This window comes from Periplaneta americana, chromosome 10 (assembly GCF_040183065.1).
Source record: "Periplaneta americana isolate PAMFEO1 chromosome 10, P.americana_PAMFEO1_priV1, whole genome shotgun sequence".
NCBI lineage: Eukaryota > Metazoa > Arthropoda > Insecta > Blattodea > Blattidae > Periplaneta > Periplaneta americana.
In genome coordinates this window covers 147,727,704-147,751,944 of record NC_091126.1, presented here as the reverse complement: position 1 = coordinate 147,751,944, position 24,241 = coordinate 147,727,704, and the positions used below count along the sequence as shown (strand labels likewise).

The following is a 24,241-nucleotide window of genomic DNA, read 5'->3' as shown; positions in this document are numbered from 1 at the left end:
TTAGAAGTAGCGACGTGTGAACAGGGTTCTCAGGGTTGCTGCTGCAGCATTTTTTACATCGGTTTTGTTGAAACTTTTGCTGAGGTTGCGACCAGTGTTGCCACCCAAATGTGCCAATGATACTTTTATTGTTTGGATATATTTTAATGTTAGATGTGATGAAAATAAATTATTTGTAACAGTTATTAAATACACAACACAGTCTGAGCATAATTGCTGACGACATAATTCATTTTTTAAATTTTCCGTAGCGTAGTTCGAAACAGGAGGGTTGCCAACATTGATTACGTGAATATGCTGTTGGTTATCATTTAAGTATATAGGTGTTTTTAAGAGCTTTATAGTAAAAATAATGTCAATTTCTGAATACTAGTTAGGACAGAAAAGCAAATAATAGATAAGTAAGCTTTTGCACGAGCTTCTTAATAATGCGAACATAACCACAAAATGTATATTGAGAAGTCAACAAGGAGATGGAAACCTGCAGCATGACTGCGGCTGCAAAAGTAACGCCTTGTGTGTGAACAGACTTGCAACCTCCAGTTGCAACTTTTGCAGCACTCGGGTTGCGCAGCACGAAAAGTAGCGTGCAGCACGCTACTTTTGGCTTATGTGTAAACACGACACGCAACTTTTGCAGCTACAGTACAAAAGTTGCGCAGCAAAAGTAGTGATCTGTAACCGTACCTTTAGCTGAACTTAGTGGGCACTGCAGGAGAAGGTTGCATGTGTGCTGTGGTTAGCTTAATTAAATTCTATTACAGCTGTTCGCCGTCATTTCAGAGCGCAGTATGGATGTGAATCTCCAACACGGAAAGCATCCAAATCTAGGAGAACAAATTGAGGACTACAGGAAAGATTTTTTAATACCTTTCATCCAGATACTCTATACATAATACTGCATTTCGTTCACCCATCACAAGTCTGTGTTCATCTCAAGCTAGGGTTACCAGTTTTCATAAAGCCAAAATGGGGTGGGATGAGGTGTTGCCTCGAGATGTGATGATTATCACAAAAGAATGCACATTATTTGAGAGAACCCTGTATGCACAACATGCCATATTATTGCCAGATTTTGTACATACCTAAAGTTGCTCACATAGAATTAATAATTAGCAGCATATTTTATTAGTGGGAATTTATAAACAGTTTGAAATGGTTTTGTGCTACTTAAATTACCCAATAAAATTACTGATTTCTAGTGAAAATTTTACATTTTTATAAACTAAATTTAGACTGGTATTACTATACAGAGTGTTTCCGAGGTGGTGTTACAAACTTTCAGGGATGATGGCGAAGGGCTCATGTATCAATTTGAGACGAGGAACCCTGGTCCGGAAATGGCCGAGTCGAAAGTTACAAACAAAAATAGTTGTGTGGAAATGGAATAATTTTATTCCTATGTACACCTTATTTATATGTATTTATCTGTACATCTTACACATACTGTATTCATCTGACGTTGTTTACGTTGTCTACTTACAATATTCCATTCAGTGCTCTGTCTGAGGGATGGGGACAGGAAACCACACTAAAGCAATGCAGATAGCATAATGTGCAACAGACATTGTCGGTCCTGTTATGCATGTCTGTAGACAGCAGTGTATGTGTACAAGTTGCAGTGTCCAGTCGATCAGTTCTAGTGAAATAGAGGTGTACACGAGAGCGGAATAAGCAGACCTGATTTTCGAATACAGATGAGCCAATGGGAACAGTAGACAAGCTCACAGATTGTATCTGGCCAAGTACCCACTTAGGAGACATCCGGCCCATATCATTTTTCCACAACTGTTCCAAAAGTCAAGGGAAGGAGGGCATGTGGTGCCAAATTACAATTCCATTTCCACACAACTATTTTTGCTTATAACTTTCGACTCAGTCATTTCCGGACCATGGTTCCTTATCTCAAATTAATACATGTGCCCTTCACCATCATCCCTGAAAGTTTGTAACACCACCTCGGAAACACTCTGTATAATACAAAAACGTCATGATTATTGATATTTCATTACCTTTTAGCATTATCAGGCAAATTTGAATCTATCTTTGTTTAAAAATGAATGACAACTATGATTGCAGTGTGTGACCAACTTTACAATGCAAAGTATAGGGGTATGGTTAGCACGATGATCCTAATGTTGTGATCCTCATCTTTAAAAGCATGCTCGGCTAAGGCTGACTTGTCCACGTGACCTAGACAGCAGTTCCTTCTATGCTCGGTGATTCGGGTCTTGAAGCTACGCTGTGTTGTACCTATGTACACTAACCCACAGGAACACGGGATTCTGTATACTCCAGCTGATGAAAGTCGGTCTCGTTTGTCCTTGGCCGACCGTAACCAGTTACGAATCTGCCTAGTAGGTGTGAAGATTGTCTCCACGTTGTGTTGCTGTAGTGTCTTGCTGATATGGTCTGTAACTTGTCTGTAGTATGGGAGAAAAACACATCAGGTTTGAGGACACTGACATCCTAAGCAGTACGCTACACTTTTATGCCAGGTTAATCGGGAGGATATTGAAATACACAAACACAAAAACAACTTTAACCGTAAGGAGGAAGGATTCAAGGTCAACAAAGCTTGGTATCTGGTCCTCAGAAGCACACACATCAAACCCTTTCTCCGACAATTGGACACTATGACAGCCAATCAGAACACCGAAGCCACTGGTGCAGACCACTGTGACAAGCCACAACCCTCCCACACCTTAAATATTGATGTGCTACCAGTCTCAGTACAGTCGTCCTTTATACACTTAGCAGATCTCTCCACTCACGTGTACCACACCACTGAAGATGTCCACCGGAGTAGTGGACAAAACATTTGGTTGTATTACCGATAGACCAAGGCCCTCTAGCCTAGAAAATACCAATCCTAACACTTTATCTTGTTTATCAGTATTATCTTCTTATATAGCTTGGGCAATACATTGCCAGCCACCGGCGTGGCTCAGTCGGTTAAGGCGCTTGCCTGCCGGTCTGAAGTTGTGTTCGGGCGCGGGTTCGATCCCCGCTTGGGCTGATTACCTGGTTGGGTTTTTTCAGAGGTTTTCCCCAACCGTAATGTGAATGCAAGGTAATCTATGGCGAATCCTCGGTCTCATCTCGCCAAATATCATCTCGCTATCACCAATCTCATCGACGCTAAATAACCTAGTAGTTGATACAGCGTCGTTAAATAACCAAATAAAATAAAAAAAAATAAAAAAATAAATAAAAATACATTGCCATTTATTTTAGCAGCAGACCAATTTCACAGTAGGCCTACTACTTCTACTTCTTATAGTCGTGTCCTTGTTATTTCCGTCGTGACTCCTCTTCTTTGCTTATGCCTTAGGAAGTGAAGGCTCTATAAAGTCTAGGTATGTAGTATCGTTCGCCATTTTTGTTCTTTCATTGCCGAGCTACCAGACGAGGACTCTATTTGCCGCACCATTAGACATCATGTCGTAGCTCCTGTGATTAAATCAAACGTACTGTAATTGAGGAAATAATTGAGCGGCAAATAACGTCCTTGTGCGCTTTCTGCGAATGCCAACGAAAGAGCCAAAATGGCGGACAATTATATTAAATATTTATCGAGCCTTAGGAAGTGCATAATGTCATCAGTAGCAAATCACAAGATGCACACGTTTAAATGTAGCTGACCTGCAACGTGATTGGATGCTGGAAATAAGCGCGACGGGACTATAGAACTGTGAACACAAGAAAGGATCTTTGTTTCTGAATGACCTTGTGAAATTCACTGATATTTACAGTTTTCATGTTATATTGTAGTCTATCTGCAGAATTATATTTACTGACTTAAGTGATAATTATAATCTGTTCTTTTCTTCTATCCATTGAGTATTCATCAACAGTGGCATAATGCCCGGTCATAGAGAAGTAAATTCTACAATTTTCAGGAATTCTGAAACACAGATAAACAGCTGTGATACAAAATAATTTATCCAGATTTGTCAGATAGGAAAGATTTCAGTTTCATCACCTGGTCAAAGAGAACACTTTCTTCAGTTCGCAAGACCTAATCCACTGCATCGTGCATCCACTTTAGTGCCATTTCGATTCTGTCTCACATATTATTGCAATTTTTCAAATTTCTGTTCGACTTCATTCAAAATCGCAGACTTCCGACTTTTCGGGCATGACTTTCTCCTTGCACTATAAATTCACGGACTGTACATGAAATCTGTGGCATATGGCAACCTTAACCCCATGCCCACTTCACTGTCATTATAATTTTCTTCTTCATCACTATTGGCCTGTTATTTATCCACCAGGCCCTTTACTTCTGGTTATTTTAGTTATTTGTTTTACCTAAACTCTACATTTTTAACATTTTACATACCGGTACGAAGAATTTTTAGAATATTTTTATATCTCAGATTGCCAGACATTTAGCATGTGGTTGTCTTATGGTTCCTTTGACATTGTTTTGGATCTAAAAATTGTTCATTTTTATGGTATATAACGAATCCACTAGTTCTTAATGAATTTGTCTGCCTCATTTTAGTGTGACAACGTTTTTAGCTCGTCTTCGTATTTTACTTATGCTATTTATTGTGTCTTGTTTTAAATAATGTTATGTAAGAGCGCAAAATAGTCACAAATGCTGATGTGCCGTATTAAACATCATTATCATCACTTCATCTTCATCCTGCATACTTTCATTACTTGTATAATATAATCCGTGGCGCTACAGCCAGTGAAGGGCCTAGACCGACCAGACGGCTGCTGGCCTCACGCCCACATGTCGAAGCAGAGGTGGACGATCATCCAACCAGACTGGAGGTATCGTGTGGTTAGCACGATGATCCTCTCAGCTGTTATAGCTGGCATTCGCAACTGGATTTCACTACCTATCGCAGCTCCCCAAGTGCATCACGATGCTGGGTGGGCACTGGTCCCGTACACTGGCCAAAATTTCATGAGAAAATTTCTTCCCCCATGAGGACTCGAACCAGCGTGGCGAGCCACCGGCATGGCTCAGTCAGTTAATGCACTTGCTTGCTGGTCTGAAGTTGCACTCAGGCGCGGGTTCGATCCCCGCTTGGGTTGATTACCTGGTTGGGTTTTTTCCGAGGTTTTCCCCAACTGTAAGGTAAATGTCAGGCAATCTATGGCGAATCCTCGGCCTCATCTCGCCAAATACCATCTCACTATCACAAATCTCATCGACGCTAAATAACCTAGTAGTTGATACAGCGTCGTTAAATAACCAACTAAAAAAAATATATATGGGCGAATCCTCGGCCTCATCTCGCCAAATACCATCTCGCTATCACAAATCTCATTGACGCTAAATAACCTAGTAGTTGATACAGCGTCGTTAAATAACCAACTAAAAAAATATATATGGGGCGAACAGGATCCTATCCATTGGGTGCCTTGATCTGAGAACAAGAAAGTAGGTAGAGAAACAAATGACTACACACTAACATTCGCACCATTAACAGCAAAAAAAAATCTCAAATCGTAGCCTAACCCTATACATAAATTTTTAATGATTCTTTTTTCCATGATAGCATTGTGAATAGAATACAAAAGATAAAAATAAACTTCAGAATGGTTCGTTTCTGTGCAGAAACAGCAGCAGAAGGCTCCATAGTTAGCCTCAGTATCTAGTGTTTCAGTGCTTGTCTTTGGAACCAAGGTAAATGGGTTCACTTCTGTTGTTGGCAGTGGATTTTTAGGTGAAAAATATTCATAGACTGTTGCTGACATCAGATAATAGATTTAATGCATGTTCTCTTCATGAATAATGATGAGTAAAGGAAAATTCCATGTCTTTGTTTCCGACTATTGATAAGAGATGTCGTCAAGGTAATGACCAGACATTGGATTTTGAGTCCCAATACTGAACGTTAAGTTTGTCAGTTGCAGGGAGGTTATTGAACTCATTGCTATGCTCCCTCTGTAAATCAAGGGACGTGACGTCTTGTTACTGTGTAGGGAGCGAAAATCCGTCGTCTAGTAATGACTGTGGAGATCTTTGATAGGTCAATAGTCTTCTATGTGTAATGTACCTTCTGTCGTACATGTATGAAGTTACAGTTAAGTTGAGACCCACTGCCAATCTTTCTGAGATAGTTTTGTTTCTTACAGCGCCTGGCTGACATTGCTCACAGTCTCCTCAAAGTCTCTCCATACGATCCGGACACAATGGCATGCAGAGGACTCCAGCACTACATGAGTGACATCCTGCCTTCTACAGAGTGGACCAATGAAGCAATGCGGCCAGCACTAATATCCATTCTTCGTCGGCTAGACAAAACTTTCAACAAAATAAACAAGAAATCCTCTATCAGGGTATTTATTACAAATTGATAATATTGGCAATTTGAAAAACCACGAAATACTTCGTAATTGCTTTCATTTATTTCTTGTAAGACATTACCTTAGCTCAAAGCTGGAGAGTTACTATTCTGGAAATTGAAAGTTAATTAAAAGAAATGAAATGCTAAAAGAGAAGTGGTTTGATAGTATAGAGCAGTGGTCATCAGCACAGTGCACCCTCTGGCTAGTGTCTCTTACCCGCGGATATGGTGCATCCGTGGCTGCTGTTGGGTATGCTCTCTGCCTTTTCCTGCTGCATGACGGGGCATATTACGATGCACTGCTTATCTGTTACCCATTTCAGCGAATGCTGATGACCACTGGTATAGAATGAATGCCTAGATTTGAAATCTGAGAAGTTTAGTAACATACATGTAGATGTGTATAGAATGTCCAACAAAAAGTTCAAATGAATAATTTTAACTTAAAGAATATGCTGCTGCTGCTACTATTATTATTATTATTATTATTATTATTATTATTATTATTATTATTATTATAAATTTAATTAATAATATAGTAAGGCCGTGATTTTATGGTTTTGAGACATACTACTTAAATATTTTAATTTAATTCATAATCGTAGTTTATAGGTGCAATTTCAAAATTATATTTTATTCAGAATGAATAGTAACTATTTTTAATTGAAAAAAAAATTGTGTCGACAAATGCCCTGATTGATACATGTATAACGTATGGCATGCTTCTCAATAATAATAATAATAATACCATGTTTACCCGAATATGAGACGACCTCAAATAGAACACGACCTCTAGTTTTCAATGTCTTTTATAGAATTTAATTTTGTTAAGGTGATTTTGTTCATGAATTCACAGACTTAATTTAGACTTTAAATAAACTCTAACTGAAATAATCCCATCTGTTGGTAAGTTTTGATATTACCACAGTCTAGTATATACAGTCACGAAACTTGAGTTGTGAAGATGCAAGGAATAATAGACTGTGCCGGTACTATTTCGCATTATATGTAATAAGGCGATATTAGCGATCCTAGTGGATAGCAACTATCTATGGATGCATATTTACTACGTATTGAGCTTCGTGACTGTATATATTAGACTGTGATATTACCATAACATTTACCAGATTCCCCTTACAGAAAACCATAAATTTGCTAGGAAATATTTTTGACAATAATATAAGAAAGCTATTTCATTATGTCTTGACTTAATTTTTTTTTTTTTTTCGTGTAACAGGAATTACTGTGAACAAATAGATGATGTTGATGTGGGTTCTACTTTATCTCCAATTATAGCCAATTTCTATATGAGGCATTTTGAAACATTAGTTATTCAGTATACACATAGTTGTTGGTTTCAGTAAGTAGACCACACATTAAATTTATAGTTTGAACATACAGTTTTCTTTTTCTTCTTGAAGCCCATGATATATCTTAAGCATTGGAGTAGCCTCGTTATATCCATTTCACTCATTCCGAACTATCTGTGCACAATCTCTGTCATATCCACGACTATCTTCCCACGTTTCTGCCCAATTCTCTTGATTCTATCCTTACATTTACTGCGAGGTCTTCCTCACCCAGTTCTTCCTTCTTTCCACATATTCATAACGTTTTCTCTTCTCTCCCATTCTGTTAACATGACCATTCCACATGAATTGACATTCCTCTACAACAGGGCTGGGCATCGGGAGCAGAACCAGACTCTAAACGGGGACGCTTAATATTCATCCGTCACTGAATCAACGCTGCGCGGTGTTCGGCGGGGAAGAAAGGGGATGAAGAGAAATCATATGGCTCCCCGTGAGAGAGTAGAATCCACTCTTGCTGCCCAGCCCTGCTCTACAACCACACTCATCACTTTCTTTTGTCCAGCTTCTTCTTGGATTCTTTCAGTTCGAATTTTATCTCTTCTGGTTTTTTCTACTGCTCACCTCACATACTTCGTCTCTATGGCAGTCATCTCACTCATATACTTGTTCGTAGTTCTAGATTTTCCATACCATACAACATCATAGGGATCATGTTTGCGTTGTAGGTCTGCATTTTGTTTTAACACTGATCTCAGTTTTTCCTACAATAGTATAGTTTATTTGGTAATAAGCTGAGACTGCTTTCTTAGTTCTATTTAAAATCTCTTGTTCAAATTTTCCTTCATTGCTTAGCATGGCACTGACAAGCAAATGTTCTGATGGGGGCAGATAAAAAAAGTTAATTTTTTTCTTCCACCATGTTAAAAATGTCAAAAGAAGTGCTTATACAAATTTTGGCCACTCGACAGCAATTACGAGGCCGTCCAGAAAGTGATTTTCCCTGAGGCTATTTACAGAAAAAAGCACAAATATTTATTGAAACAGTTACAGCAATTGTTGCGCTATTTGTCAACACATCCCCCACTGGAATTGAGACATTTGTCATACCATGGGATCAGTATTTGTGTCGTAGAAGTCAGCCGCCTCAGATCGGAACTAGTGTTTGACTGCGTCTGCACCTCTCTCTGTCGATCCCATGAAATGAGAAATGTTTCAATTCCGGTGGAAAATACGTTGAAAAATAGCTCAACAATTCCTGTGTCTGTTCCTATAAATTTGTCCAATGAAATTGTGGTTTTTTTCTGTTAACGACCCCTGGCGAACTTATTTTTTCTTATGGCCCTCGTAATTGTGGTCGAGTAGTCAAAATTTGTACAAGTACTTCTATTGACATTATTAACATGGTGGAAGAAAAAAATTTAACTTTTTTGTCTGCCTCCATCAGAACGTTTGCTGTTGAGATATTCAAAAGTTTCAGGACTCATAGTTTGGTTTGCAGAAACTAAATCTATTTCACACCCACATCAATAATCACAATCAGTATCTGAATATACAACTGATCATGGAGATAGTCACAAGATCACATGCCCTTTTTTTAACATTGATATATACAGAAAACAGACAGAGGACAATAAAAGGTTCTCTGAAAACCTATAGGCCTACATATTAACATGTATTTGAATACCTCATCACATTACCATCATCCTAACAGGCAGCTCTTTCGACACTAGTAACTAGGGCTAGAGTGATATGTGAGGAGGACAATATTAATTCCAAAATTCAATTTCTGAATTTAAATAGTAGAAGATAAGCCAAATATAACATAAAAACTATTTCGGTGCCCCAAATAAAATAAGCAATTTCCTAAAACCCAAGGAAAATAACATATGATTAAATATTCCGAGAATATATCAAATTCCATGCGAATTATACATCAGTCTAACTGGTCATAGTATTGAAACATGTAAGAAGGAACACTCCCGATGCATTAGGTTATAACAACCAGGAAAGTCTATTATAGTGTAAATGCATTAATCGCAAACCATTATTTTAGCCAAAAAGTCAAGCTATTGAGTACATGTAATTTATTATAAAGGCCATTGAAATTTATTATATCAGAACAATTGAATTGCTGATAGCAAAAACAACCTAAGTCACAAAATACACATTTCGTGAAAACTTGAAAAAACATTATATCGGATTAATGCATTGCTAGACATAGTTATAAACTTATCTCGTTATAGAATGTCTTGTTCCTGAAAATATCCCAACAGTTGAGATTCAAAATTAGATTACAAATGTGTTAAAAAATTAATTTATGGCATGGACTTAGGTTGTTTTTGTATTCATTTCAAAGTAATTGGTATTTGATCTAAAAATTGGCTTCAGACACTTCAAATTTTAAACAAACTTTAATTAAATCATTGAAAACAAGTTGGTGAGCGTTTTCATTGTACTAACTATACTTTGTATGTAATAATATTTTGCACATTTGTTTATGTTTTTTATTTTTCTAGCAACTGAACATTGTTGTTGTATAGTCAACTGTCCGAAGACAGGTTTGAACCTCATAAGGCATCACCCATGAGACAATTGAAGGGTTCAGAGCCATAGTGGGCCAAATGCCATTTATTAAAAACTGAGAAAGCAAGGGTTAAAGTTAAGTGAACACCATAGTTTAATGAAGATTGACATATCATTTAGTTTTAATGTGTATACTTTATATTACTTGCTATATGTTTCCATTGAATTATGGTAATAACTTCATTTTAACCCTTGTTTTCTACGGTTTTAGTAAATGGCGCTTGGCCAACTATGGTTCTGAACCATTCAATTGTGCCAGGAGATAGCGGGTTAGAGTGAACATTGACACATCAGTATTCTTCTGTTCCAAATCCTTGAAATATACATAATACAACATTGAAATTATCCTTATTATAAATATTATGTCCCATCATATTCTGTCTTTTAAACAGAGTTTTTCTATATTCTGAAAAATGTTTTGATTTACTTTTGGAATACACGCCAATAAGCTCCTCTATTGTGAACACATACATCTATGCAGCATAAAGAGCTTTTCTCCAGTAGAGCTAACAAAAACAACTAGGCTTCTCCACTTAGGGTGCTTTTACACTCAACGTAATATTGATGATTTGTGCTTCACAGTACTTAATTATCATTTAGGTTATTTTTCTGTCCAGACTGATGCATCAATGTGTGAGGTGGCCACTATAATGCTCAACTCATTTTCAATCAAAATGTGACTTAGGGTGTTTTTGCAATCAGCGATTCAATTAAGAGAGAGGTGAGTTAAAAGAATGCCCAGTGGTTTGTAGTAGTCAGGAATAATACATCCTTCAGAGTAGGTGGCTCTTCAGGTCGTACCAATTTGCTTTAATGATGAAACCTGCATACAGTTCCGAAATGCTGGAGATATCAAGATTCTGTTATCATCTTCTGAACACAGTCACTATGAAAACCTAAAAACTCGTATCATTTGAGGATCTGTTAATTCCTTGGTATGAAGAATTGCGTAGTTTTTCATATGAAAGAAGTAAGTGGAGATGAGGAAATGTTATTTGTTTCACGTGTTTTCTCACTTAGCTGGGTTATTGTAATACAGCACCTTTTGTCTTACAGCGGCACACAGACTGGGAGGCAGCAGCAGGACTGCTGAAAGGAATTTATGAGACGTTGGCCCGTTACCCATACATTGTTCACATGCAGCACCTCAAGACCCTCATCAGCACTTGTCAGGTATCACATTCTGCTCTTCTGCCTAAGGCAGAACCCATTTTTACAAAGTTTATTGTGCACATAGCCCTTAATGACACAAAAATGATTCCTTGTGTCTAATAGCAGAGTCTGGCAGAAATATTGAGAAGAGTACAAATTTTTCTTTTAAATAAAGATTAAATATACATCTTGATTACACAACTTTTAACACTGTATCACTTCGGAATATGTATGATAAGAACTTTCTTGTGTTAAATTTTAACGTATCTTGTTAACATGTTTCGACCTATTTTCAGTCATCTTCAGAACTGGTCGTTGTTGGTCTTGGCACCTTTTGTTTCCTGTGTGGGTGCGTTCGTAGTGTAGAGTCAAAGAGTGTATGTGTTTTGAAATTAATACGTAAGACAAAACAAAACCACAAAAAACAGAAGAATACAACACAAACACAAGAACACAAAAAATACATCACACTAACATACGAAAACAAAAACACACATAAAATTGCAACCTCATTCAAGAAATTAAACTACAACATCACATACAGAACAAATAACACACTACAAAAACATTTCAACACACAAACAACACAAACAACACAAACAAACAAATACAACCACACAGGCATATACAAACTCAAGTGTAACACCTGCAACAACTTCTACATAGGACAGACAGGCAGATCGTTTCAAACACGTTACAAAGAACACATCACAGCCATAACAAAATTACAAAACACCTCCACATATGCAGAACACATCACAAATACCAACCACACCTACAGAGACATCAACACAGACATGAAAATACTGCACATCCAACCAAAAAGCCAGAAACTCAACACACTAGAACAATATGAAATATACAGACACACGAAAACACACCCCAACGATATTCTCAACACACAACTGAATTTCAAAACACATACACTCTTTGACTCTACACTACGAACGCACCCACACATGAAACAAGAGGCGCCAAGACCAACAACGACCAGTTCTGAAGATGACCGAAAATAGGTCGAAACATGTTAACAAGGTACGTTAAAATTTAACACAAGAAAGTTCTTATCATACATATTCCGAAAAGATTAAATACTGGTAACATGATATCTTCGGATTTCGTTAAATTTATGGCTTAATGCAATAACAACCAATGTCAAAATAATGTTGGGAATGAGTGATTTAAATTTGATGATAATATTTGAGTGTTAATAATTCTAAGAGTACTTTTCTTTGAAAATTGACATTCTGCACTATTAATGTTGACTACAAATATCATTAATTCTATAATTTAAACAGTCTATAGCACTAAAACCGTTCGAGATTTACTGACTTTGGTTGTTCTTGTAATAAATTAATTTATAGTAAGTTTAAGACATTGGCTGTTTTCAGAGCATACTACAATAAATGTCACCTTTTTCTTTGCACTTTTATTCATTATAAATGTAATTAGAGGCATATAATTAATTCATTTTCTGGGAAATGTACTGCTCGTGTTGAGTACAATGATTGGATATGTCTGGATTCTGCTAATTCTAAATTAACTTTCTTTTCTTCTTCTGTTTCTACTTTGTCACTAACTGACTTTTTAAGAAGAAATTCATGTGCCATGTTTACCACATGCCGTTCTTGGGGTGATTTGAGACTTTTATGGTGAAAAAACTCAATTATTGTTTTTGCACTTATCCTGAATTTACTTGTAATAAGGATTGCTGGTAATTCATGGCTAATATCATCCCTGTGGAAGTCTGAACTATCTTATGATGGACAAAAAGATGCTAAAACTTGTACAGATACAGAATTAAAATTTGGAGCGAGTCTTGATGGAAGTCCACCTATATGTAGGCAACAATTTTGCACGACTGTCCACAAATAGCATATATCCAGAGGCTCTCGTTTACTGCACATGTGCAGTGTGTTGTAAACGAAACTTATACACTGAAGGAGCTTCAAATTTTATTTCCGTATCTATACAATGAAGTACTTCATTGAGCCTTGTGATGTGTATATATTTTTGTTGGTTGATATTAAGAGAATAAGTGATAATAAGTTAATTTCTAATCCAATTCATGCCCCTAATCATGAATTAGATGAAATTGAAATTAACAAACCTCAAAACTATTTTCCAGATTTTTTAAACATTTTTGTCTGGCTTTACAGGCATTAATAGTGGGAGAAACCACAACTGCTAGCATGGGTGAGTGTGTCTCATCAGCCACAGCTGCACTCATGAGCCAGGTGCCCCCTCCACACTTCTGTTCGACTGTCGTTCGCCTCATAGCACTGCAGATATTAGCAATAGGGGTAAGTTGCCTCGTCACAGTTATGAGTCATGGCTTGAGGAGAGTTGTGTTGATCGCAAGTCATTGCACATTTGGAAATTTAAAATTACAAAGTTAGTCGAAAGCTGATGTGCAAGGTGTGACTTTGTAATTAAAAGAGAAAATAAAGTGACCTCATATGTCCTTGTAAGGCATATAACAATAATTTGTTGTTCGCACACAAAATAAAAAATAAACTTGTCCATTCACATTTTATAATGGTCTTCTGGGAGTATTTTTTTCTTGTAATAGAACTTTTGTTAACTTTAAACTACAGAGTGGTGGAGAGAAATGGGAAATTTTGAGAATAGTGGTGGCAGCCCTTGGGATGTTGCAAACCTGTGAGATAGGTGTGAGCTCATTTAGAACATCTTGCCATTTAAGAATCATGGAGCAATGGAGTGGTGTGCAACATGCTGTTGCCATGGGAGCATTTTACAGAAACAGTGAAAGTATAACGGCCGCACAAAGGGGACTTCAGCATCATTACCAGCTAGTACATGGACGTGTCCCACCTTGTCACGCAATTAAAACGTGGGTTCGTAATTTTGAAGAAACCACCAGATGCTGCACGAATTTCTTATACACCAGGGACTGTCGAAGCTGTCACCAGAAGCCCTCACCACTCAGTTCAGCAACGTGCATCATCTATAAAGGTGAGCTGTAGGAGCATCAGATGAAACCCCACACTTACAAGTTACAGATAATCCAAGGAACCATTTTTGCGTCGACAATTCTGTGAAACAATGTTGGTGAAGATAAACACAGATGCTGATTTCATCAACAACTTACGAATGTCAGATAAAGTCCATTTTCACTTCAATGGGAACAGAATTTCCATTATTGGCTACAGGAAAATCCTAGACAGCTATAAGTACTAGTGTCCATTACATAGTATCGTATGTACAGTATGGTGTTCTGTCTTATCATATGGGTCGCCCTCAGTAGCGCAGTTGGTATAGCACTGGTCTTCTATGCTCGAGGTTGCGGGAGTGTGTTTAAATGCGACAGGCTCACGTCAGTAGATTTACTGGCATGTAAAAGAATTCCTGTGGGACAAAATTCCGGCACACTGACGATGCTGATATAACCTCTGCAATTGCGAGCATCATTAAATAAACTATAATCTTATCACATGGTGTTATAAGCCTTCACTTTTTTAACTGGCGAGGGCATTGAAACCACTGTAATATCCACTCGGTAAGTTACCATCATGGAAAAGTTTTTAGAGCACTGACAAAATTACCCAGAAGCTGACATTGAAAACTCCTTGTTTGAATAGGATGGAGCTACAGCACATTCGGCCCAGTAGTTGATGGCAGCTTTATGGAGATTGTTTGGAAATCACATCATTGAATGGCCTCTGATGTCTTCTGACCTCAAAGTGTGTGATTATTTTGTGTGGGGACATCTCAATAGTTTTGTACTGCACTAGGCCTGCAACCACTGACGAACTGAAAAGGCAGATTGAAGAGAAAATCTCTAACAACCCTGCTGAAGTGCCAGGTCGTGCTATGTAGAATTTCCAAAACAGACTGACGGAATATGCAATAAGAAATGAGCTACACCTTAGAGATGTGATCTCTAAAAAATAAAAAATAATGTTATTTCATAATGGCATAACATGTATAGTAATTTTTATTATTAAATTTAAGCTTTCACATACTCTTTCATTCCTTAAAATTCGTTTGAAATTTTCCCGTTTCTCTGCACCACTTTGTATAAGCATTTTAAGTCCTGATAACAATATCATGCAATTTGAAGAAGATTATTTAATTTTTGTACACTTTCTGATAAAATTCTAATATATCACATATAAATGGAAGTAAAATTATTACATAAACTGCAGCAAATATTTCAATAATACCCAATATAACTAAATCAGTAACTACAAAATTAAATATTTAACCGAATGTAAGACTCAATATTTATACCTAACCTTAAGAAGGGGGAAAGGACTAACTGTAGTAACTTTCGAGGAATATCATTTTTATTGATGTCTTACAAAATTTTGTCCAATAATCTTTTGAGAAGATAACTCCATATGTAGATGAAATTATTGAGGATCATCAATGTAGTTTTAGGAGTAATAGATCGACTGTTGATCATATTTTTTTGTATTCGAGAGATATTGGAGAAAAAATAGGAGTGTAAGGGCACAGTAAGTCAGCTATTCATATATTACAAAAAAAATATGACTCAGTTAAGAGAGGAATTTTATATAATTTTCTTATTGAATTTGGTATTCCCAAGAAACTAGTTCGATTAATTAAAATGTGTCTCAGTGAAACATAAAACAGAGTCTGTAAAGGCCAGTTTGTCTGACACTTCTCCAATTCACTCCGGGCTAAAGCAAGGCGATGCACCATCACATTTACTTTTTTAACTTTGCTCTAGGTCTAGAATATGCCATTAGGCAGGGGTGTATTTTGCGGACTACCGGAGCTACCGGCGGTAGCCCAAGGAAATTACAAAAGAAAAAGGTTATAATATAACATAATGTAATAATTTTGTATTACCGTATTAGTTTTACCACAGTAATTAAAATTAAAGTAATTGTTAGATTTATATGCGCTCTCTGCTCTCCAAAAGAAACAAGTTGTCAAGGCGGCATCACTGGAGAAACCGCTGCCGCGAAGGGTAGCCTGTGACCGTTGCGCTCACGTCGCACAACTGCCCGTCCCCCACTCCCTTCAGTTTCTATCGTGCACTGTAGGCAGGTGAGTTGCCGCTCTCGTGATCGGTTTCTTGGAAGGCGCGAAGCAACAATATGCTTAGTACGCTAGCTCATTAATGTGATTGTGTTCTTGCAGTGCAGTATTTTAAATTTGTGATTTGTTCGAGTGTCTAAGAGTTATATTAATTGTGAATTATTAAATTTTTAATTTCCCAATTAAGTGATATTGTGAAAAATATGGCAGAACAAGTTTCTGGAGAGGTTTGTGTTGAAAATGACTGTGTAATAGAAGGTTTATTAAAAGTGCCTTTTAACCGTCGTACATACAACGAGAAAGTTGAAATTGTGAAAATGGAAAGACCAACTCCTGAGTTAAATTTGTCCATGGACGTAAAAGAAAAACAGCGTGAGTACACACACCATTTCACTTCAACATCATATGGTAAGTGGAATTGGTTGTGTGGTAGTTCTAAACTGTCTAAACTATTTTGCTGGCCATGTTTGTTATTTAGCCGCAAAACTAATGTGTGGTCAAAAGAGGGGTTTTCTAATATGAACTCCCTTCGAACGGCAGTCCTAAAACACGACAAATCAAAAGCTCATATTTATAGTAGCATGAACTTTGCAAACTTTGGGAAGACAAGAATTGATTTACAGCTAGATAAGCAAAGAGTTCTACACTTCAACCAACACAATGCTCTTGTGAAAAAAAATCGGGAGATTTTACTGCATCTTATTAACGCAGTCAGCTTTCTAGGAAAACAAGAATTGGCTTTTCAGGGTCATAATGAGAGTGTGGAATCAGACAATAGAGGAAATTATATTGAATATTTAAGTTCCTTAAGTGAATTTGACCATTTACTGGCCAATCATCCTGAGAGTTCAACAGTATTTCGTGGTACTTCTCCCGCAATTCAGAATGACTTAATATTTGCTATAAGTGGGGTTATGATAAAGAACATAAAATCTGAAATAGAAGAAGCACCTTTTGTGGCCATTGTTGTTGATGAAACAAGTGACTGCTCTAATCAGAGTCAATTGTCCACTGTTTTAAGATACGTCGACAGTACTGCCAATGTTCAAGAACGGTTTATAGGATTCACAAATGTCAGTTCAGGCAAAACTGCTGCTGCTTTGTTTCAGCATGTGGAAGGTGTTATAGCAGAAGACAATGTCGGCAATAAGTTAATTGCACAGACATACGATGGTGCTTCAGTTATGGCGGGAAATATTAATGGCTTAAAAACAAAAGTTCAAGAAAAGTATCCTCAAGCACTATTTGTCCATTGTTACAGCCATGTTCTCAATTTAGTTTCGCAACAAACTACTTTATCCATTCCAGAATGCCGCATTTTTTTCAAAACACTGTCGGGTTTAGCTGCATTTTTCTCATCATCTCCTAAAAGATCAGAAAAACTCAAGGAATTTATGAAAGAGAAACTCCCAAAAGTAGCACCAACTACATGGAATTTTACATCTTGGCTTGTAAATACAGTAAAGGAATACAGAGAACAACTGACTGCTTTCTTTGAATATATCATTTGTAATGACTCTGAAGAAAACTGGGATGATGATGTAATTGTGCAGGCTCAAGGATATTTGTATTTTTTCACACAGTTTCAGAATATATTTCTTCTTGAAGTCTATGCTAGAGTGTTCGCACATACAGATGTGCTCTACAATATTCTTCAGACAAAAAGTCTAGACATAGCATACTGCTTGTAAGAGGTATCAAAGTTAAAACATACTATATCCGAGTTCAGACGTAGTGGGTTTCCGTCCATATGGAGTAATATGGAAAATGAAAATTCTTCAGCCAATACAATGGAACCACCATTAAAGTGAAGAAAAGGAGATGATGAATTGAAATACAGGCAGCTGAACTACAGCATACTAGATCGTATGCACATGGAAATTACTGACAGATTTTCTGATTATGGAAAGCTTCAGTTCACACATCTTCTAGATTCTCAAAAATTTTCTGCTTATAGAGAAAACTTCCCGAATGAGGCACTAAACAAATTATTTCAGTCCTATAACAGTCACTTTGATCAAGTACGTTTGAAAAATGAATTAAGTGTAATATATTCAGCAGAAGTCTTTGATTTTTCGAACAAACCTATCCATGAAATATTATCTGCCATATATGAAAACCAGCTGAACCAAGTTATTCCTGAAGTCCTTAAATTGGCAACATTAATTGTGATAATACCAGCTACGTCAGCATCGGTAGAAAGAACATTTTCTGCGTTGAAGAGAATAAAATCCTACTGTAGATCAACTCATACACAAGAACGTTTATCCGGCTTGGCACTGATGTCCATTGAAAAGTCATTTCTAGAGAAACTTTGCAAGCGGCCCAACTGTAATTTCAATGACGAAGTCATCAAAGTATTTTCGTCCCAATCAAGACGTCTGGAATTCACATATAAATAGGTAAGGAATTTTATTATAGGGTTTTTTAAATATATTTTGTGTAATAATAGGGTCAGTGGTAGCCCAGATCCTTAAACCAGTATACGCCACTGCCATTAGGAAAGTCCAGGAAAATAGGAAGAGTTTGGAATTGAACAGGTTACATCATCTGCTTGTTTATGCAGATGACGTGAATATGTTACAAGGAAATCGACAGACTATTTGGGAAAAGACGGGAATTTTACTTGAAGCAAGTAATGAGATAGGTTTGGGAGTAAACCCTGCAAAGACAAAGTATATTATAATGTCTCGTAACAGAACATAATACGAAATGGAAATATAAAAATTGGAAAATTATCGTTTGAAGAAGTGGAAAAATTCAAATATCTTGGGGCAACAATAACAAATATAGGTAAGTGACACTCGTGATGAAATTAACCCTCAACAACAGACGTGTGTAATGTGAGCCATCAACACAGTCATGCGGTCTCTGATACCACAATTGAGGCAGTCAGAAGCAAAGGGGTGTAAGTGCATTTACGTTATTTTCCATAAAATGTGATTAAAAGTTATTAAGCATTCATAAATTCCATAAAGTTTAAATTTTAAGTGTTAATGTGTGATGTGGTTGAAAGATATATCCCTTTACCACTGAAATTTTAAATGCCTTAGTTTACCCTGGATGCACTTAAATAATTTTTTTAGAAATGTCACTTACACCCCTTTGCTTCTAACCGCCTCAATTGTATTAGTATTGTTATCAGCACAAGAATAAACTCTTCTAAAAGGCAGAAACACGTTGTGTGAAGTCCGAAAGAAAGTTTTTATAGTTTACTTTCAGTCAACCAGTACTGACGTGTTGTGTGTTACAGGAAACATACTCCCTAGAGCAAGTATGTGGAGGTAGTTCTGTGTTTTCCACACAGGACAAGACGGAAAATACGCTCATGAACCTTCTTATGCCACTCTGTCTTCGTGTTGGTAGTGGAAGAAAAGGTAATTGGCGATTGGCATGCACTCTAACAATATTTTGTTAATATTAATGATAACTATTGTAATTGTTTTATATTACACGAAACTATTACTTTATCTTTTTCATTATTATTGTTTTTATTTATTTAATTATTTATTTATTTACTTACTTGTTTATTTTAGTTTAGTTTTGATTTGTGTAGTTAATCGCCCATCCACCCACCCTGTATGTATGTGTGCGTGTGCGTGCATGCATGCGTACGTACTGTTGAAAACTCTAATCTTGAAACCTGACAGGAATACGACGCGACCCTACAGTTCGCAATAGTGACCCCTATTAGTAATGCTAGCCTGCTACCAGATGTCTAAAAATTGTGTTCTGTTCCTACCTCATAGCGGAAGCTATTGAGCAAGTCATGTCAGCATTATATTCAGGTGCGGTGTCACTGTTCTCACTACCCCCACTGCCATCACCATCATCAGTATTACTAATGTTATCACTATCACTACCACTGTCGTAAGCCCCCTTAAATTTATAATAATTAGGTTTGTAATGCTGGGGATCGATAGGGTGCATTACAGCAGCTTCAAGTTGACTATCCGTTCACCAGTCAGTACTCTACAATACATAAATGGTGTACCTGTTGAATACTCCGTTTGCCAGTCACTACCGTAGCATGCATAAACACTGTATCTGCTGCATAATAATGCCGAAGATTGAAGGTTCTCAGGAGCATATTTTTTCAGCGGAATTTGGTGAGAGTTCTGAAGTGAATGACTGGAATACTATATGTAAATTATGCAATACAAATATACGAGGTTACAGACGATATTATATACAGACACATTGTAGCACAAGAAAATAAAGGAGGAAACTCAAACCCACGAATAATTCTATGTTAGTTCTTCTGCACATAACGAAAGGTACGTAAAAATATATCTTTGTAATGCTATGTAGTGTATGTTTACTTTTAGATCTGTCCAGATTTGTTTATGTGCACCTTGTTATTCGTGTAATCGATCGCAGAACCAAGTCAATGTCCTCGTACTAGCTCACATCCCCGGCCTATGTACCATACTGCAGTCGACTTCTATAATCGGTCTCCAACAATACAAGCCTAATAATTTTATTAATCATATACTGTATGATTGGAGTCCATGTTTTTCACAGTATTCTATTGTTTTTCTATATTTTCAATGTGTCAACAGAATTCTCAGTTCGTGTGGACACTTACACACTCATTTTGCCAATATTTTCGAAATATCATATTGCTATTCACCCAGGTCTCTTCTATATAAAAAACTGGTTGTCCCTTGCTCCGGAATTCATTTATTTACACCAGATATATCGATCTCCAGTCTATGATGGGTGAACACGTGCAATGATAATTCACAAGCCTCAGTACGTTATCTGTTGTTTTTTATTCCCCGCTTAGCCCTGCATCGCCCCACTTCCTCACCCCTCAAGTTCCAAGATTGGAGTCTTCAACAGTACATACGTATGCATGCACATATGTATGTACATGTGTGTTTGGGTGTATGTGTGTGTATATATACTTTTTTTTAATCCTATTTATTAGATAATGGAACATTGTTTTGTAGAATAAGGTACTTGGTAGTTACTGAACATGAAAAAAAAAAAAAATCTGTCCAACAGGTTATGAGAAATTACAGTACAAAAAAAACATCTGAACAAATGTGAAGTGAAATGAGAGAGAAATTGCAAGTGTAATTAAGTGAATTAGATATTTCGTGTTTTTCAATGTTATGGGTTGGGAGTAGTATCAGGGGTACTACGTGGTACAGTCATTAAGTTCTGACACTGACGCCTGAAGGGTAGGCACCCACAAGAATCTGGATGTCTCAGAAGATGCCATGTGATACGGCGTACACTTAAACAGATCGCCGTTGGCCGCTATGCACGTCTGCCAACAACGTTGGTGTAGCTGCTGGAAGCACTGCTGAAAGATGTTGGCAGGAAGACGCCGTATGGCTTCTCTTGTGGCAGTCATGACCTTTTTGGCCGCATAAAAATTACGCCCACGTAGGATTGATTTCATGAGGGGAAAGAGAAAAAAAATCGCATGGTGCGAGATCAGGTGAGTACGGAGGGTATGGCAAAACAGCGACCTGTTGCCTTGCAAGTTCCTCTTGGACAAGGACGGAGCGATGTGCAGGAGCGTTGTCGTGTAGCAACAGCCAATTCTTCCTATGCCAAAGCTCAGGACGCTTACGAAAAATTGAATTGCGTAAACTGCCAAGAATCTCTTTGTAGAGGATCTTGTCTACAGTTGCACCTTGTGGGATGAATTCTATGTGAACAATTCCATTTGAATAAAAAAAACTGTTAAAGCATCACCTTGCCTTTTGACCTGTCTTGTTGCGGATTTTTCTGTCGTGGAAATAATGGCGTTTTCCAGGTGGCGGATTGTTGCTTCAGTTGCGGATCGTAAAGGAAACACCATGTTTCATCTCCAGTTATGATCGGTTATAGCAGTTTCGCCTAATTTCTGACAGAACGTGACGTTTGCCAGTTGCTCAAACTGCAACATACTCGAGTTCCGACGCGCGCATTCAAATCACCATCACAACAATGACCGTAGTTCTGCTTACACTATATGCACGTAACTGTATGATGCTGGGACGAGAGACTAACTGACAAGGTACCATATCACGGCACCACCTATCCGTTCTAGTGCACCACACCGCCACTATGCCCTCAGTCTTAGAACTTAATGAATGTACCACGTATAACTGTAGGAGTATGATAGAAATAAATATATGGAAAGAGATAATAAAATAGGAAATTTAGGAGTGAAGCGAAAAGAAAGAGATAAATATGTAAATAATCAGAGGATAGGAAAAAAAAAAAGGGATGTAAGTGTTGTAAAATAGAGTAAACGGAAAAGTCAGCAAGTAATGTAGGAGAAAATAGCGGGAAAACAATGATTAAGAGTAGGTAGGATTTGAGGGTAGAGAAGAAAATAAATAAATAACGCAAATTATTAAGGACGGAAGATGCACTATTTAATAGGTGAGCGAGAAATGGAAGGGAGACAGTCTAGGTAGGAGGGAGAGAATAGAAGAGGATAGAGGGGGAAGGACATATAGCAATTCAGTCATAACAGAACATTAGAAAGTAATCAGGAAATTCTCGGCAAAGAATACATTAATAGAAAAGAGTTATATGTATTAAAGGGATGGTGGATCGAAAAACAGAAATGTGAAGGTCCATCATAACTGTGAATTGTAAAGCTGACTGACAAATAAATATCAAATATTAAACATACAAAAAGTAACATGTCCAAAGAAAATTCTTGATTATCAGTAATGCCGAAGACTTGTCTTCCTATGAGAGCATCAAAATATATCTTTGCAGCATAATGGAATCTTGAGATTGAGATTGTCACTGTTCTTTCCATGCATTAAAGGTAATTCATGTAACATTTGATTGGCAGATGTGCCGCACATGAGGCAGGCTGACATCAGCTTTGCGCTCACTGTTGTGTTACATGCCATGAGTCCACCTGCCAGCAAGACTGCACCTGTTACAGCGCAGAACATCAAGACAGCATCTGAAATGCGGACCGGAAGTCTCACTTACAGTGGCAGAGGTGACAACAAAAAGCCACACAAGGTTTCCATGTCGCTTTTTCAGGTGGCCTTCTTGGGTAAGTAGTTTTGTGACCTGAGTTACCTTTTGAATATTTTTACAGCTAATTAATAAAACTTGCATTACTTTCTTAAGCTTTTGGAAAAATACAAAAACTAACCAAGGAAAGAAGCTACTGTTGTCTTCAGATTAGCCACCGAATATACCTACCTAGCTGTTTACCTCTACAAATTCGGCATATATTCTACCGACGACTGCACCATATGCAGAGAATCAAACAACAAGGTGGATAACCACTTACTAGTCTCTTCCGATCTCGATAAAAAATTGCAAGGAGCAGGGTGCATCAGTGCACTGCTGGGCAACGAATGGACTTACCTTCCAATGTTGGTATAAGAAGAAGAAGAAGACGAAGACGACATTCATATGTTGTACAACTTTACTCACAATTTATGTTAAATTGACTTCTAAACTCTGACTCTGAGGAAGATACAATGCACAAAATTATTCAGAAACTATATGATGACTACTAGGGCTAGGATTTTGTTGACCTATAAATCATGAAAAAATGTCCTAAAAACAATGCATTTATGACCCAAAAAATCTTTCAAAAATGTCTTTAAAAATGCCCTAAAACTTGATCTTACGTAATTGGCTTAGTAGGAAAAGAGGTTTTGTACTACTTAATATTTGAATTAGTAGTTAAATTAAATTTTACATAGTTTTTTTCTAAGTAGTACACCTTAATTAATTATTTTACCTAATGTAGTTTCCATGTATGATCGTTCACCTCTACGTTGGCATGTGGACGTGAGGTCAGCAGTCGGGGCTGTTCGGTCTCGGCCCTTCATGGGCTGTAGCACCATGGATTTACTTTACTTT

General features: G+C 37.2%; 1 protein-coding gene across 3 annotated transcripts in view; it reads left to right on the top strand.

Annotated features, from left to right (window-relative positions):
- The window catches only part of LOC138708091 (protein unc-80 homolog), a 266,651-nt gene that overhangs the window by 180,533 nt on the left and 61,877 nt on the right, over nt 1–24,241 (top strand). For all 3 annotated transcript variants that reach the window (XR_011334570.1, XM_069838254.1, XM_069838256.1), the window contains exons 14-18: nt 6,103–6,306; nt 11,267–11,383; nt 13,522–13,665; nt 19,647–19,770; nt 23,205–23,417. Coding sequence is in view for 2 of the 3 variants with exons in the window: in XM_069838254.1 (XP_069694355.1) it covers nt 6,103–6,306; nt 11,267–11,383; nt 13,522–13,665; nt 19,647–19,770; nt 23,205–23,417 (802 nt within the window). In the remaining variant the exon portion in view is untranslated. The remainder of the gene's footprint in view (nt 1–6,102; nt 6,307–11,266; nt 11,384–13,521; nt 13,666–19,646; nt 19,771–23,204; nt 23,418–24,241) is intronic.